The sequence below is a fragment of the Salarias fasciatus genome, chromosome 7 (assembly GCF_902148845.1).
Source record: "Salarias fasciatus chromosome 7, fSalaFa1.1, whole genome shotgun sequence".
Lineage (NCBI taxonomy): Eukaryota > Metazoa > Chordata > Actinopteri > Blenniiformes > Blenniidae > Salarias > Salarias fasciatus.
The window spans coordinates 23,748,351-23,766,063 of NC_043751.1; the positions used below are offsets into that span (position 1 = coordinate 23,748,351).

At 40.1% G+C, this 17,713-nt stretch overlaps 1 protein-coding gene and 3 non-coding genes across 6 annotated transcripts in view; all 4 read left to right on the forward strand.

Annotated features, from left to right (window-relative positions):
- Positions 1-17,713, forward strand: part of bbs2 (Bardet-Biedl syndrome 2) — a 25,274-nt gene continuing 7,561 nt past the window's right edge. For 2 of the 3 annotated variants that reach the window (XM_030096712.1, XM_030096711.1), the window contains exons 1-14: positions 12,848-12,952; positions 13,971-14,105; positions 14,214-14,441; positions 14,573-14,698; positions 14,867-14,929; positions 15,230-15,307; positions 15,665-15,769; positions 15,852-15,938; positions 16,065-16,200; positions 16,484-16,623; positions 16,825-16,954; positions 17,030-17,201; positions 17,301-17,430; positions 17,508-17,627. In XM_030096712.1, the coding sequence (XP_029952572.1) occupies positions 13,989-14,105; positions 14,214-14,441; positions 14,573-14,698; positions 14,867-14,929; positions 15,230-15,307; positions 15,665-15,769; positions 15,852-15,938; positions 16,065-16,200; positions 16,484-16,623; positions 16,825-16,954; positions 17,030-17,201; positions 17,301-17,430; positions 17,508-17,627 (1,632 nt within the window). In that variant the 5' untranslated portion in view covers positions 12,848-12,952; positions 13,971-13,988. Of the gene's footprint in view, positions 59-12,847; positions 12,953-13,970; positions 14,106-14,213; positions 14,442-14,572; positions 14,699-14,866; positions 14,930-15,229; positions 15,308-15,664; positions 15,770-15,851; positions 15,939-16,064; positions 16,201-16,483; positions 16,624-16,824; positions 16,955-17,029; positions 17,202-17,300; positions 17,431-17,507; positions 17,628-17,713 lie in introns of those variants that run through there. The other variant, XM_030096713.1, reaches the window with a different exon arrangement.
- On the forward strand, positions 300-371 carry trnap-agg (transfer RNA proline (anticodon AGG)). Its single transcript has one exon. It is a non-coding gene; the product is annotated as a tRNA-Pro (tRNA).
- Positions 2,498-2,569, forward strand: trnap-agg (transfer RNA proline (anticodon AGG)). Its single transcript has one exon. It is a non-coding gene; the product is annotated as a tRNA-Pro (tRNA).
- Positions 4,901-4,972, forward strand: trnap-agg (transfer RNA proline (anticodon AGG)). The gene has a single exon. It is a non-coding gene; the product is annotated as a tRNA-Pro (tRNA).

Sequence of the window (17,713 nt, forward strand, 5' to 3'; positions counted from 1 at the left end):
CACAACTCCAGGTTTCGAAATCGCCATCTTGGATGGGTCAAAACGCCATCTTGCGAAGGTAATCCTGCCTACAGCACCTTTAAGGTGTTTGAATTTTGGCTCTCTGTTTAGGAGAGGAACATAGGAGGAACACAGATCTGTGGGATAGTTTACATGTGACTGGATTATTTTAGTATCACCACCAGGAGGAGCTGTTGGACAATATAAAGCACGAATGAGTGATGCCACAACACAAGTTCAGTCAGCGTGTCTGCTGACCTTTTTCCAACATGGATCTGACTGAGTGAGACACTTTTCATGGCTCGTTGGTCTAGGGGTATGATTCTCGCTTAGGGTGCGAGAGGTCCCGGGTTCAAATCCCGGACGAGCCCTGGCTTTTAAAGAGAAACATCTCAACACATACACATAACTTCCGCATGGCTGCCTGCTGTAGATGACCCCCAACTATGTACATTGACAGGTTCAAACACTTACAGCATTATTCACTGTTGCGAGTAAACATCACGTCAGCCCTGTTTCCACTTGTAGTGGCAATCTTGAACTCTGCTTAAATTGGTATGAGCTATAATTACTTCTACTAATTGGGTTGGGTGATATAGCCAAAAAATTAAATCTGAATTTTTTATTTATTTTTTTTGCTTGAAATCCGATTAACGATTTTAATCGATTTTTTTCTTTGTAAAGAAATTTTTCAAAATTTCAAAATTTTTCAAAAAATAGGTTATTTTATTGAATGCCAAAACGTCAGCATTTAACTAAGTAGGCAATATAGTTATTACTGAGGTAATTTTAACAAGAACACTTGCATGGGCATTGCACTGAAATAAATAGAAGGAAAACTGGAGGAAAAAAAGAGTTTATAAAAAAAATCCCACATAGATCAAATTTAAATGGGTTCAAATCCTACACAGATCAAAGTTAAGCATCGACAAAACACGCAATTTAAAGGAGAACTATGCAAGATTTGCTTTAGTGCTCCCCCTACTGGTCTCCTGTGAAAGCTTAATGTCGCAAACATTCTCCGCAACACCCCCCCCGCCCCCGCCCCCGCCCCCGCCCCACGTGCAGAGAGCGTCCCACTCCTGTTTCCTTTTTTTCCGCTCGTCAGACAAAGTTTTTTTTCTGTCTTTTTGGTTCTGCCATCCATGAGTGCCTAAGGGTGTCTTTGCTAACGCTAGCGAGGGTTTTACGCGCTTTTATACTTGTACTCCCGTATGAGTGCCGTAAAGCAGGTTTGCTCTTGCAAGATGTAGTCGGGTCCGCTCCTCTGAAAGTTGCAAGGGCTGTTTTCAGGACACAGACCCCAGGGGGAGTGGAGGGACCGGCGAATAACCATGTCAAGTCTTTGTTTACCCCCACAGGGATTCTGAAAAACATTTATTGAGGTAAAAAAAGTTGCATAGTTCTGCTTTAATTTTTTTTAATCATATTTGTGCTCTTTATTTAATTTTGTGCCTTATATCAGCCTTTTCCTTTTTATTTTTCTGATAATTCGGCCGAGTGAATTATGTCAGAAGATGAGGAACGGACCGTGTTTCACCGTTAAAATCGCCGCGGTGTGGGATTCTCGCGGCGTCGGGAGAGATCTGATCAGTGGGGGAGAGTGTGCACTCTCTTCTCTAACTCTTCTCTAAATGATGTCATCATCTAATTTGCATAACTGCTAATTTGCATATAGGTCAAACTACGTGTGATGATGTCATTTAAAACTGATACACTGTTGCCAGCTGGTCAGTCCGGAAACTTCTAAACAGTGTCATCATACAGAAAGAAGGACCCTATCATCTCTATTCGCTTTATTTTTTTGCTTTATATCATCCAACAGCCCCCCCTGGTGGTGATGTTAAAATATTCCTTTCACATCTAAACTGTCTCACAGATCTGCGCTCCTCCTGAAATGGACACAGAGATCTAAAATTCAGGTCACTAATCAGATGAAATGGTAAAAAAAAGACTACATTTTATTTTGTTCCTTTTTTGCTGAGTAGTCAAGTTTAAAGATCTCATTAACGGGAGTGTCTTGTGACCCAGGTGTTTCCTTGGTCTTGTGGTATTGCAAGCCGCCTTGGGTGACCTGAACCTTGGGTGAGGTCAAACTCAAGCATTCAGACTAAGAAAATTTCTCTTTGTCACAATGCTTTGTACTGTCAAAACAGTTTTTTTGTTTTTTTTAAAAGAAAAAGAAAAACATTTGTAGTGTAATAAGACAAACTAATATATGGGATTATTTAGTGATGCAATTCTTTAATAATCGTGTCTCTCTCAGATTTGCTGTTCAATTTTCTCACTGCTGAATATTTTAATGTACTTTTTACATGTTGAAAAGGTACATCTTACTGGCAGTTTAGTAACATGTAAAGGGATTTGTTAACTCTTTACCACTAGATGGCGCTGTTGACCAAGATGAATTGCAGAGTTGACATGCCACCTCAGCAACTTCCAGAAAATAACAGGTCTGAGAACCAGAGAATTCCAGATGTTTTCATGTGTTTATGTGGGCTCGTTGGTCTAGGGGTATGATTCTCGCTTAGGGTGCGAGAGGTCCCGGGTTCAAATCCCGGACGAGCCCTTACTTTTGCACCTAGTCACCTACCAACAATTCCCGCATGGCTCCCTGCTACAGTTGACCCCAAAGTATGTTTAAAGGGTCTGCGTGGCAGCGATACTTATTGTGGTGACTTCCTTGAACCTGCGTAACTGGTATAATTTCTAATGATTTCTAATGATAGATGGTTTGGAAAATGAATATGTTCATAACAGAGGTAAAAACAAACACCAGGAAGTGCTTTGATAAAGAAAAGGCAAATTCAGATGACAGTAAATCAAAAATTTCAATTCCCATAAGATGTTAAGTTTAAAATATTCAAAATAATGATGTATGTAAAATTATTGAAGCACCGATGATCACAAGTGCTTAATACTGACAGTGGGTCTTGTTGAATGTGATAACAATGTGTTGTGAGCAGTGGGATGAATATTAGTTTCCTTTTGAGGGGTTTTCTGACTGAAAAAAAGATTAGAGTGAATAAATCCTGGAACTTATCTCCATGGTAACTTATGTCTTCCCTTGTCTTGGTTTTGTCCAATAGGTCCCAAGAGTCACAAGAGTTATGATCCACAATCACAATGCAACAACAAAAAGCCACAACGGAAGTGGAGACCAGGCAGATGTCTAACTCCTGTCTTACTCTCTATGTTAGCTTAAGTGACTAAGATCTGGTAATTATGCATATAGAAAAGTCTACCATTGTGAGTGCTTGCTTTATTTCCACAATGAAATGTGCTATTCTTTTTAGGACTTAACATAAGTGAGCTGTATCAAGCTAAACTGAAGTATTGTGTGTGGTCAATGGAAGTAATGTAGCTGAATTAACTTTATCACATAAAGTGAGGGAACATTGCATCTGAGCAATCCTTTAAATGACCTTATTATTATTAAATCCAGATTTTTTTCTTTCACTGTCTTTTTAACACAGACAGTAAAATACTTCAATTAAATTAAATTCAATTTACTTACGATTCATTAAATTCTCCCATCTGATCGGAAGAACAGGCTGGTTCCGTTCGACGGGGAAATTTTTTTCAGACGGAACCAAAGGATTAACAGCAGAGCACATAGGCTACATAGTTTCATACATTCGTTTTGACTATTCCAGGAAGATGACCAATAATGCTAATTTTTGAAAACACATTCATCACAATCATCAAGCAGTGATGTTTTACTTACATTTCATTTAGCTTTTCCTCAATCAGAATAGTCCGTCAGAAAAGATTGTACCCCGGAAACAAAGCCTGTTTTCCACTTCTGTTGTTTTGCTGTTGTTGTTGTTGTTGTTGTTGTTGTTGTTGTTGTTATGTTGTGACTTTTTGTTGTAGTGTAGTAACTTTTTGTTGTTGCATTGCCACTTTTTTGGTGTGTCGTGGTTACTTTGCAAAGTAATTTGATTGTTAGTTTGTTAGTTCGTGCAATAGATAATCCATAAATTAACCATTTGGGTCATGATTTTCATGGATTAAAAAAAAAAAAAACTACTGAAACTCAACTAATGTTGGTATTTGAAATGACCGTATTCACACAGAGAAACAAAAATTATATAAAATCATGTTCAAGTGCTCATGATGTAACACTATGGCTGAGTATTTGCATTGTAAATAACTAAATAAATTATGACAACTGTGTATATCATGAGGATTAAGTATATAGAGAATGCCATGACTGCTACGCAGTAACATGGACTCCATACCTTCACTCTGATATGCTTCAAAGTGTGACACAGTCAACAGCAGCTCTTGGTCCTCCTCTCCATCGATTTCCCATGGAAGGCAGGACTGGGGACAACATGGCAGGCGATTGTCGAGCATGGTCTGAAATGACAGAATAAGCACAAGTCTTATTGATCAAACTGTTGTCATTATTGACAGAAAAAAAGAAAATAACTGTCAAACGATGACATGTATTATGGTTATGTGGTGAATGCCTCTTGGTGCTGTGCCTTCTGTCTGTGAGCTGGACACATCAGGTGGGGACATCTATATTGCATGAGGCCTCGGCCTGCACAGCCTTGCAGAGACCATAGCGTTTTATTTCCTTCTGTATTTCTGGAATTTGTTCAATATATTCCAGGAATAACAATTTGTTCGTTGAAAGATTTTTGTCCTTCTGGAGCTTCTCTGAGTCCTTGTTGATGCTGCTGGCCAGGTATGGAGAATGAGTAAGGGCCAGCAGCCATATGAAGGATTGCCCTTGTTATTTGCCAAACTGCGTTCTTTTGGCCCACATGTTGATAACATACATCTCACTAGTAGTGAATTAATTACATAAAAAAGCAAATCATGACCTTTTCGCCACTAGATGGAGCTGTAGACCGAGATGTATTGCGTCATTACTGACAATCACGTCGGCTCGTTGGTCTAGGGGTATGATTCTCGCTTAGGGTGCGAGAGGTCCCGGGTTCAAATCCCGGACGAGCCCACCTCTTGGCACTAGGAAAAGTAAATAAAAGGGGTTTGAAAAGTCTCTGTGCTGTCAATACAAATAGTCACAATATTAGAGTCTCAGATTGTCTGACATTACAACCCTGTCTCCACAAAATTACGTTCTGAGAAAACTAAACTGCATTCTCAAATACGTTTCAGAGGAACCTAGTTTGTCCCTTATTATGTTCGTCTTCAACATATGTTTTTTTTTATTTTTTCATTACGCTTGGTCTGAAACTGATGTTTTTCCTGCTTTTTCTTCATCGTGTTGGTGGCCTGTATATTCATCTGGGATGCATTTTACTCTTCTGAAAAGACATTATGTTTATTTACTCTTTTTTTAGTGATGTTTGAAGGTTCCATGCAGTCTTTTTCAACTTATTCTTGCCGTTAATTATATGCACGCACACCTAGCTCTCACATTGTGTAGTGACGAGGGCTGTTTTGGAGCTAATAATTACCTCCTGATGTATTTCTAACATACCTGTTTTGGGGTTGTTGTTTTTTAAGAGCAGCTCCAACAAGATCTGCCACCAGAGAAGACAGCTGGAGCTTCTCCGACGCTGCACTGCGGGTCTTGATCACCATGGAAACCAAGACGCGGTTCTGCGGTCATCTGAAAGTGATTACAACATTATCGTTCTTCACTGTTGTTTATTTCTGATAAAATAAACGTGTATTTACCCTCACAGCGGTCTGCATGCTCCTCGTTACTTCCACCTTACGACAAGTCCCAATATGAAACGACCACATGGCTCATTTATGATCCAAATATTAATTCTTGGTCCAAGTTATGACCAAGATCTATATTTTAAAATCAAGTATCTCCTATTGGTCACGTAAATATTATCACGGAGAATCACGGACTGAAGGAGTGTTTTTTTTTTTTTTTTTTAATTTAACAGATCGCGTTGCTCCGAGAAGTTTGAGCACAAATACAATTCTCTGCATTAAATAATGACTTCAGGTAGACTTTCAAAACATAACAAAATCACTAAAATAGTTTCTGAAACAGATCAGAAGCCACAATATGAAACATTTAAAAAAAAATGACTATGAACGGAGAAGTCTCTAAATTATAATTTACACAATGCTTCTCTAGCAATAAATGTACATTTTTATTTTCATAGTTTCCACTCGGTTTATGGATGTGATCTGCAGTGTTTTTGTTTAAATGCGCAATCTGTCTGTTTTGTCTTCTAAAATGCCGCCCCGCTGGTTGCTAGGCTGTTGCTATGGACTCTGAACTCTGACCCGGAAGTACGTCACGGACTGATTTTTTTTTTTAAACGGAGCGAGTTTTTGATCTTAAACTAATTATATTTGTCTACAAATACGCTTCTGTGCATTATATAACAAGTTCTGTTTAATTTTAAGAGTAATATTTATTTTGAATCAGATGTGTGTTTTCATCTTCATACATTTGCTGAAACAAGTTTGTTATAAATCAAGCAATCATTAAATCGATCACTCTGTCTGCATTTATGTGTTATAACATTAAGATCAAACTTTTTAAACTGTTTTAATAGTATTCCAGTAGATTATGAAGTATTGACGTAACGACAACAAAGAAGAAAAGGGTGACAAATCGACTGATTTCTTTAAGATAGATAGAACTTTATTCATACCTTTGGTGGGACCTGTTGATAAAAGTCGATCTAAAAGCAGCACAACACCAGCGTCACGTGCGCGTGTGCAGAGGAGAAGGAGCCCAATCCTGAAAAATGGACTTTTAGATAGATACTTTTATTAATCCCCACATGGGGAAATTCAAGGGTCATTTAGTAGCAACACATAAAACAGGACAGAATCATAAAAAATAGCATTTAAAAACAACAGAAAAAAAAGAAGAATCCCGTGTACAAACCCCAGCACATAATGTTACATTAACAGTGCTCTTTATAAAATCGAATGGCAGCAGGAATGAATGATCTCCTAAAGCGCTCCGTCCTACAGCGCACTGAGAGGAGACGGTCTGACCTGTGGTTCCTCTGAGCAGACAGAGTCTCATGTAGAGGCTGCCTGGTGTTACTGAGGATGGATGGACTGTTATGAGCTGTTAACATGGTTAGTCTGTGATTGGCTCACAAAAACTTCTTTTTGGCTGATGTTTCTCTTCATTCATGCATATTTGAGTATTCTGTAAGAATAATTAGTGCAAGCTCTAGCTCCCTTCACACGACTGATGTGCAGCATGGTGGCATACTTCAGCATGAAGGAGAACCTCTCAACACAGATGTGCTGCACTAGATCCACCAGATGGAGCTGCAGAGGCCTTCTCTCCAACTTCAGTGTAAAATACACACTACAAGGCCTGTTTCTTTCTTTCTTCATGCTGTGAGAGCTGGATTATTGTCAGACAGTCCTCTAGAGGTGCCCCACAAGGTCATTAAACCCTCTGAGGCCTCGCTGAGACATGAAGCCTGTTATGACCTTTGACCTCTGTTGCTCTATTGCTCTTATTTGACCTCCACAGCAGATACAGACCTAAAACTTGAACTGCCAGGCCTCTGGGAGTTATAAAATCATGAACCGTTGGACTTTTTTCATAAGCTCCTCCCAAACAGGAAGTAGCTTCAGGAAGGAAGCGGGGCTTCCAAATTCTACATATGACTTTCTGGCAGAGGTGTGAACACATCCCACAAATCTCAGCTTATTTGGAGCAAATCTGACCAAATGATGATGCTTTATTGATTCTTTTAACTGGACACTGCGGCGCCCTGTATGGGCAGCAGAAAGGACTTGATGGAGTTAAACCACTGCAGATGTGATCCTGAGGGAAGACAGAAGAACATACTAAAATTTCAACTTCCTAAGTTGAATGGAAACGACTTTATCAGCTGATGACACTGGGGGAATCAGAGTCTGTGACCTTTACCCTCTCAGAGCCTTTGTGAGCAGTCTGGAGGATCAAATCCAGGTTCTGGTATAAAATGTTGCCTGTCTACCCAGAAAATTGAAATTGTAGGAGGGGAGTTTAGGAGAACACTTTGCCAGGGTTTGAGGAGCTGCTTATTGGAGTTGGGGTTTGTCTGAGACAGCGCTCGGGCCTCTGATTTGATCCTGACTCCAGACTGCTTACAAAGGCTCTGAGAGGCTTTATCATCAGCTGATGATAAAGCCTAAAGAGTTCGCCAAATAAAGCAAATCTGACCAAATGATGATGCTTAATTGATTCTTTTAACTGGACACTGTGACGAACATTTTATATCAGAACCTGGATTTGATCCTCCAGACTGCTCACAAAGCAGTAAACTCCAATAAGCAGCTCCTCAAACCCTGGCAAAGTGTTCTCCTAAACTCCCCTCCTACAATTTCAATTTTCTGGGTAGACAGGCAACATTTTATATCAGAACCTGGATTTGATCCTCCAGACTGCTCACAAAGGCTCTGAGAGGGTAAAGGTCACAGACTCTGATTCCCCCAGTGTCATCAGCTGATAAAGTCGTTTCCATTCAACTTAGGAAGTTGAAATTTTAGTATGTTCTTCTGTCTTCCCTCAGGATCACATCTGCAGTGGTTTAACTCCATCAAGTCCTTTCTGCTGCCCATACAGGGCGCCGCAGTGTCCAGTTAAAAGAATCAATAAAGCATCATCATTTGGTCAGATTTGCTCCAAATAAGCTGAGATTTGTGGGATGTGTTCACACCTCTGCCAGAAAGTCATATGTAGAATTTGGAAGCCCCACTTCCTTCCTGAAGCTACTTCCTGTTTGGGAGGAACTTATGAAAAAAATCCAACGATTCATGATTTTATAACTCCCAGAGGCCTGGCAGTTCAAGTTTTAGGTCTGTATCTGCTGTGGAGGTCAAATAAGAGCAATAGAGCAACAGAGGTCAAAGGTCATAACAGGCTTCATGTCTCAGCGAGGCCTCAGAGGGTTTAATGACCTTGTGGGGCACCTCTAGAGGACTGTCTGACAATAATCCAGCTCTCACAGCATGAAGAAAGAAAGAAACAGGCCTTGTAGTGTGTATTTTACACTGAAGTTGGAGAGAAGGCCTCTGCAGCTCCATCTGGTGGATCTAGTGCAGCACATCTGTGTTGAGAGGTTCTCCTTCATGCTGAAGTACGCCACCATGCTGCACATCAGTCGTGTGAAGGGAGCTAGAGCTTGCACTAATTATTCTTACAGAATACTAAAATACGCATGAATGAAGAGAAACATCAGCCAAAAGAAGTTTTCGTGAGGTAATCACACACTAACCATGTTAACAGCTCATAACAGTCCATTTTTCATGATGGAGCTCCTTCTCCTCTGCACACGTGCACGTGACGCTGGTGTTGTGCTGCTTTTAGATCGACTTTTATCAACAGGTCCCACCAAAGGTATGAATAAAGTTCTATCTATCTTAAAGAAATCAGTCGATTTGTCACCCTTTTCTTCTTTGTTGTCGTTACGTCAATACTTCATAATCTACTGGAATACTATTAAAACAGTTTAAAAAGTTTGATCTTAATGTTATAACACATAAATGCAGACAGAGTGATCGATTTAATGATTGCTTGATTTATAACAAACTTGTTTCAGCAAATGTATGAAGATGAAAACACACATCTGATTCAAAATAAATATTACTCTTAAAATTAAACAGAACTTGTTATATAATGCACAGAAGCGTATTTGTAGACAAATATAATTAGTTTAAGATCAAAAACTCGCTCCGTTTAAAAAAAAAAATCAGTCCGTGACGTACTTCCGGGTCAGAGTTCAGAGTCCATAGCAACAGCCTAGCAACCAGCGGGGCGGCATTTTAGAAGACAAAACAGACAGATTGCGCATTTAAACAAAAACACTGCAGATCACATCCATAAACCGAGTGGAAACTATGAAAATAAAAATGTACATTTATTGCTAGAGAAGCATTGTGTAAATTATAATTTAGAGACTTCTCCGTTCGATAGTCATTTTTTTTTAAATGTTTCATATTGTGGCTTCTGATCTGTTTCAGAAACTATTTTAGTGATTTTGTTATGTTTTGAAAGTCTACCTGAAGTCATTATTTAATGCAGAGAATTGTATTTGTGCTCAAACTTCTCGGAGCAACGCATCTGTTAAATTAAAAAAAAAACAAAAACACTCCTTCAGTCCGTGATTCTCCGTGATAATATTTACGTGACCAATAGGAGATACTTGATTTTAAAATATAGATCTTGGTCATAACTTGGACCAAGAATTAATATTTGGATCATAAATGAGCCATGTGGTCGTTTCATATTGGGACTTGTCGTAAGGTGGAAGTAACGAGGAGCATGCAGACCGCTGTGAGGGTAAATACACGTTTATTTTATCAGAAATAAACAACAGTGAAGAACGATAATGTTGTAATCACTTTCAGATGACCGCAGAACCGCGTCTTGGTTTCCATGGTGATCAAGACCCGCAGTGCAGCGTCGGAGAAGCTCCAGCTGTCTTCTCTGGTGGCAGATCTTGTTGGAGCTGCTCTTAAAAAACAACAACCCCAAAACAGGTATGTTAGAAATACATCAGGAGGTAATTATTAGCTCCAAAACAGCCCTCGTCACTACACAATGTGAGAGCTAGGTGTGCGTGCATATAATTAACTGCAAGAATAAGTTGAAAAAGACTGCATGGAACCTTCAAACATCACTAAAAAAAGAGTAAATAAACATAATGTCTTTTCAGAAGAGTAAAATGCATCCCAGATGAATATACAGGCTCATTTTTACCCACCAACACGATGAAGAAAAAGCAGGAAAAAAATCAGTTTCAGACCGAGCGTAATGAAAAAATAAAAAAAAAGATATGTTGAAAACGAACATAATAAGGGGCAGACTAGGTTCCTCTGAAACGTATTTGAGAATGCAGTTTAGTTTCCTCAGAACGTAATTTTGTGGAGACAGGGTTGGACATTACTGTGAGTAAAGTCTTCCTCTCAGAATGCTGGTTCATTGGATGCTTTAGGTTGTGCAAAAGTAGAAAATGAGACCAAACTGTCAGCTGTTGGCTCTTCTAACATGGAACTGCTTTCTAGTTTCACTTCGGAAAGGTAACACACTTACTACATGTAAGATTATTCTTAAAACTTTCCTGTGTGACAAAGTGTGTGTTACACACTTGTGTGACTCTGTGTTCCATTTTCTAGTCCGTTTAGGCAAACAAAGCAATTAAGGAAGGCATAGAAAGGTGAGTAGATTAAAACAAAATGTTTACTAAAAGACAAATGTAATAAAATAAGTTACATCTTTGATTCAGTGTAAATGCAAATAATAGTGTGTTAATGCTTGATTTAAAACAATTGAATATGTCATCAGTCGTCTGGTGTTCAGGAAGTTTGCTCCACAGGTGAGGAGCGTAGGAACTAAAAGCTGCTTCTTTCTATGGAAACACTGAGTAAACCTCTTCCTGAGGAACTCCTAGGTCTGGATGTTTCATATTGTACAAGTAAATCTGAGCTGTATTCTGCACAGTGAGCCAGAAGAACCAATGACACAAAGTAACTGTGAAATTCACAACACAAAAGAAAATAAACAAAACACAACACATCAGCAAAAATCCATAAAACAAAGGCAAATGTCACAAATCAAATGTAAACTCCACAACACAACTGCACACAACTGCTACCACACAGCACATCAGCAAAAAACCACAACACAACAGCAAGAATTCACTGCGTTGTTGTCAGAAGAACAGGTTTGTGTCTGGGGGGGTTGTATTTTCTGATGGTCTGTTCTGATCAAAGGAATGTTAAGTAAATGAAATGCTGCTGCTCGATGGTTCTGAGCCATGAGAAGTCAGCAATGCTAACATGACTTCCTCTGTGTCTAAACGATCCTTTTTTGTTGTTGGGCTGGGCTTTCTATATTAATTACAGGACCTGTAACACTTTGGCATGTTTTACAAGCACTGCGTGAGTCAAGCTGCAGTTTTTCATATTTTTTATGATGCCGAACTCAATGTGTCTGACCCTGACAGCTGACCAACTAACTGCTGACTGACTATTAGGCTCAGACGTATTGAGTTTGGCTTAATGAAAAGTATGCAAACTGCAGTTGGACTCACACATATTTGTCAAACACAACATATTGTCATAATGTTAAGTGTTAAATGTGTTTCAACGTCCATCATTTGGTTCCGCTTTGGTGAAGCAGAAGGAAACTTCCATGTCTGAATCTGTTTGTATGAAATTGACCTCTTTTGGTTTCCACTCTCACATCTTCTCAATCATGTGAGATGATTTGATTTTGAATTTCATTGAAATACTGATTTAAAGCTTATGGTAAATGGTAAATGGACTACACTTATATAGCGCTTTTACACTGCACTGGCAGAGCCCAAAGCGCTTTACACTGCAATATCACATTCACCCATTCACACACACATTCACACACCAGTGGAGGCCAAGACCAGAATATGATGCTTGGTTGTGCCTGTTTTTTTTTTATAATTCATATGTCCAATTTAATTGTGATTGCACTTTTCTAATTAAATTACCTGTAAATGCAATTTTATTTGGTTCATAAGCATAATTCCTGCTTCTGTCTCTATTTTATTATTGTTTCTCGATACTGCAGTGATTTATATCAGCCCTGCTACTTTACACTGTCATGCAAAAAGTGAACCTGCTGGATGGTGTTTCGGATTAACTGGACTCCATGTTAACTGGTGACCAATTTGCTTTACCGTCTCAACAGTATATGTTAAAAAAACCGACAGAAAACCAGAGTCGTAGCGAATACTGTTTAGCCATGTTTTCAATCGAGTTTCCAAGTGTCGTCCCATTTGTGATTCTGATTTTAACGTTTGCTGTTAGAGCAACAACGATGCACAATGAGGACGTCAGTCACTAGTTAGTCGGGAAGCCAGTAAATCTGTAACACCGGAAGTGCAGAAACGCGTCGCTGTTGTGTAGTAAGTAATATGAGCTAACCCGTTAGCTGGCTGGTTCTTTCCAACCAAAAACAACATTCACGCTTGAGGACTGGATCAGCTCAAATCATCTTTGGCGTGTGGTATGTCTTCCCTTTAAGAGCTCAGGATTTTTTTTTGCTTTGGCTTCGTCGGTTTTCTGCTGTCTCCTGCAAGTTAAACGGCAGCGATCGATGTTAGCTTAGTATGCTAAGTTTCCAAAGCGATTAAGTCAAATCCAAACAAATAACATTATTTCAAAAATCAAATGTAGCACAGAGAAGTCGTGCACAGGCTTAGGGTGCAATAACGAGGGCTGTGTTTGGGTTTTTGGTGTATAATTGACATTCTTTTCGATGAAAACGACAGAGAGATTAGCCATGACAGGAGCTTTGGCTTGCTGCTTGATGTTGCTAGGCAACAGTCGTTAGGGTGGCTGAAGTAAAGCCTCTAATGACATTAGTGCAAAATCACGCTTCCTGTTCGCTGTCAAATGTATATTTCAAAAGATGTAGTGTCCACAAACAGACGAAACACTAACCACAAGGAACTTTGCAAAATTGCGCTATCAAAGATCTCAGTATTTCTTCGCTGTGTTTAATCTGTATTAAATGAATCCATGCTGACTTGGCTGCAGTCATCAATTACATAATATTACATAAAGTGACGGACAAAATAAAATAAAGGTTGCGTGAATATTTATCAGAAAGTGTTGTAGTGTTTCAATATAATTTATTTAAATCATTTGTAATCGTGACATCAGCCTTTAGACATTATAATGACATCTTGAGAGCTTAGCTTAAATGGTCTGTATGTCTAATCATAATTTAGATGAATAAATATGGCTGTAACACACCAAAAATTGACTTCTAGATACAGTTGTATTATTGTAAAAGTCAGTGTGATGATACATGTATACATAAGTTTTGAAAGTAATTAATCATTAGGTTTAGATGTTTACACTTGAACTACACCAAATGCATATCTGTAGTGAAACTGATCATTTCTTAGAAAATGATCTTTATGTCTCAGTAATCTTCTGCAAACTCTTTGAGTGCATGAAAGAAAATGAAACATGAAATTGCTTCTTGCTGTCTGTCTTTTTAATTTTTGTTTGATTAGGGATAACCGATAAGCACCATGCTGGTCCCCATATTCACTCTCAAGCTCAACCACAAGATAAATCCTCGCATGGTTACTGTTGGGAAGTTTGATGGAGTACACCCATGCCTTACTGCAGCCACACAAGCTGGAAAGGTGGAGGTTTTACTTCTTGCATTGTAACTTTGGTGAAACATTGCTATAATATGTGTACCAGTCATGTTGCACTTTATTTTAAAGTTTCTTGTTTTCACTCTTAAAAAGGTTTTCATCCATAACCCTCATGGCCGAGGCCAGATGCCGGTGGCTCATCGACTGAGCCAGAGTTCCCAGGATTCTGACATCTCCCTGCTCAACATCAACCAAGCAGTCACGTGTTTGACTGCAGGAAAACTGGGACCAAACACCACGGGGGACACACTGTTAGTGGGATCCCAAACCAACCTGTTGGCCTATGACGTTCATGACAACACAGATATATTTTACAGAGAGGTGAGTGGAGCTCAGAAGAATATCTTTTGTGTTATAGATAACTGTCTTAACACCATTGCTGTCTGAAAATGTGGAATTTAAAGATTATGGAAATAGAAAATCTTTACATTTTGTGTCCACCATATTGCTAGGTGACAGATGGAGCCAATGCCATAGTGTTGGGAAAACTGGGGAACATCCCCTCTCCTCTCGCCATTATTGGAGGAAATTGTGCCTTACAAGGTTTTGACTACGAGGGCAATGACCACTTCTGGACAGTAAGACACTTTCACACCACACTTTTTTATTCTAAGGAGCCTCTCTCCATTACTTACATTATATGTACTTATTTCTATTATCATAAACACATCTTTGGAGCCTTCTAATGACTCATTATTCCTGTAGCTGTTGGTGTGTTTTCCTCTCAAATTCTCTCTTTTTTTTAGGTAACAGGAGACAACGTGAGGTCTCTGGTGCTGTGCGACCTCACTGGGGATGGAAAAAACGAGGTGGGTGTTGTTGAGCTGTCTCCAGCAGACACACACTCTCTGTCCTCCGTGATAGTTGTCTTATTCATAGTATCAATTAAACACACCATATGTGATCATGTCAGAAAATACAAGACCTCAGTAGATGATGTTAAAGTCTTTGTGGTGTGAGATTTATTCTTCCAAATAATAGCACTCTTTCTTTTGCTCCTAAGGGCCCAAATAACACTCAGCAAGCTCTCTGAAATTGGAGTTATGATATATTGTGCAGCCCTGTTGTTTGTCCCCAATGAAAGTGATTTACTGATCTGATTTCTGCAGCTCCTGGTTGGATCTGAGGACTTTGACATCAGGGTATTCAAAGAGGACGAGCTTGTGTCCGAGATGACTGAAAATGAGGTAAATATAAAAGCATTGTATCATGACCTTTTTCCTGAATAATAATGGAACTATGGTTGACATAAAGGCCATAGGTAGTTCTATATATTGTCTAAACATTTTTCCCCCTTCATTTTAAGAGATGGGACAGAATTTAACCAATTTATATCTCCTTTTCTTATTGAATTTTTCATGTATAACATTTTATATTTTAACAAGTAAAGAGCATTCATTTGTTCAGTTTTCCCCTACTGTTAAAGACATTTTCTTAAAACGTGTGTTAGTGTTTTGCACAGAGGACAAAACAGTGCTGTTCCAGCTTTGATGTGTTTGAAAAGGCTTATCTTTTTCTCCTTGTTCCCTCTGTCTTCTGTACAGACTGTGACGTCGCTGTGCCACATGCACGGCAGCAGGTTTGGTTATGCCCTGGCTAACGGCACTGTGGGAGTCTATGACCGCACCGCACGCTACTGGAGAATCAAGGTACTGCTATCATCTGTGATGTCTAACGTCTGTGGAATGTCACAATCTTCTGCAATTTGAACATGATCCTCCTCTCTCTCAGTCTAAGAACCATGCCATGAGCATCCATGCTTTTGACTTGAATGCCGATGGAGTTGTGGAGCTCATCACAGGCTGGTCCAGTGGAAAGGTCAGAATATAATGTCAACAAACGACCTCTCACGATCCGGGAATCGCCATTTGATTATTTTCCTGAGCATTTCTACAGGTCCGGCATCTGGCATCAGTCCTGAAGACATTGTCCTTTTTATTTCAGATCGATGCTCGTAGTGACCGCACAGGTGACGTCATTTTCAAAGACAACTTCTCCTCGTCCGTGGCCGGAGTGGTGGAGGGAGACTACAGACTGGACGGGCAGAAGCAGCTCATCTGCGCCTCTGTGGAGGGAGAGGGTAAGTTCCACACATGTTTGTGAGGTTGTGTCAGAATGAGCTGATTACAGGCTCGGAAAACAACTGGAAACAATAATTCAAAGTAACTTGTGCAACATTAAGACCAGAGCACAGGCAAGGAGCAGTTAGCTTTTAAGCAGAAGTCCTGCGACCTGAGAACAAAAGTATCAACACTAACTTGGAGAGAAACACTGCGGCAGATTCGATTTTACATCTTTCAGGAGATGACCTTTGAACTTATAATAAGATGGGTCACACTGTCACTGATGTTTGTATGTTGTAGTTCGTGGTTACCTGCCAGCCAGCAAGGACCTGAAAGGGAATCTCATGGACTCCAGTGTTGAACAGGACCAAGTTCGAGAGCTCAGCCAGCGCAGACAGAATCTGCTGCTTGAACTCCGCAACTATGAAGAGAACGCTAAGGTGATAGATCATTCCTGAGGCCCTCGTGAATTACGTTTTGTGTAGATTTCCCTCTTACCTTTTGTGAAAAACATCACTTTTTCCCTTCTGATTTTATTTGTATGTCATTGTTTCTTGATAGTTTTTCTAAATGTGCAGTACTGGTAGCTGTCTGTATAGTAGAATCTGCTGGTATCCTGACACTCTGTCTCATCATTTCAGGGCGTGTCGGACACTAACAGTGGGGTGGGCGTTATACCGGCCAACACTCAGCTCCAGACGGCACTGTCAGTGAGACCTGCCACAGAAAGCCAGAAGGCTCATGTGGAGCTCAGCATTTCCACCCCAAATGGTAGAGGATTGCCCGACGAGTCACTACGTTTGGATTTCTGCTTGATAAACTTAATCTCCCCTTCTTCTTCCCCAGAAACCATCATCCGAGCCGTGCTTATCTTTGCTGAGGGAATCTTTGAGGGCGAGAGCCACGTTGTTCACCCCAGTGCCCAGAATCTGTCGGGCTGCATCAGAGTCCCTATTGTTCCTCCAAAAGACATACCAGTGGACCTGCACATCAAAGCTTTTGTCGGAGGGAAGACGAGGTAGAAAGTACATCCATACTGTCAAGCTGTGACAGAAATCAAAGGGAACTTCATTCGGCTGCAGTAACTCTTCGTATTTTTCTGTTCGGTCGTTTCCAGCACTCAGTTCCACGTGTTTGAAATCACACGTCAGCTGCCTCGTTTCTCCATGTACGAGATCACGACGGACCCCTCGGATGCACTGCCCACTGGGAGGGTCACCTTCAGCATCAACGACAGGCCGCAAAGGGCAAGGCTCATTTTCACTCTGCGTCCTTCACATTTATCTCAGGGTCCGTGTGTGTTCATGTTTTCATGTCATTTCAGGTGGTGATGTGGCTGAATCAAAACTTTCTGCTTCCAGAGGAAGTCAAAAGCCCCGATGTTACTTTTAATTCACTGAGGGGAGGAGGGCTGTTGTCCTTCAACATGTCCAGCAATGGGCAGGTACACACACACACACACACACACACACACACACACACACACACACACACACACACACACACACACACACACAAAGAGTGTTCTCA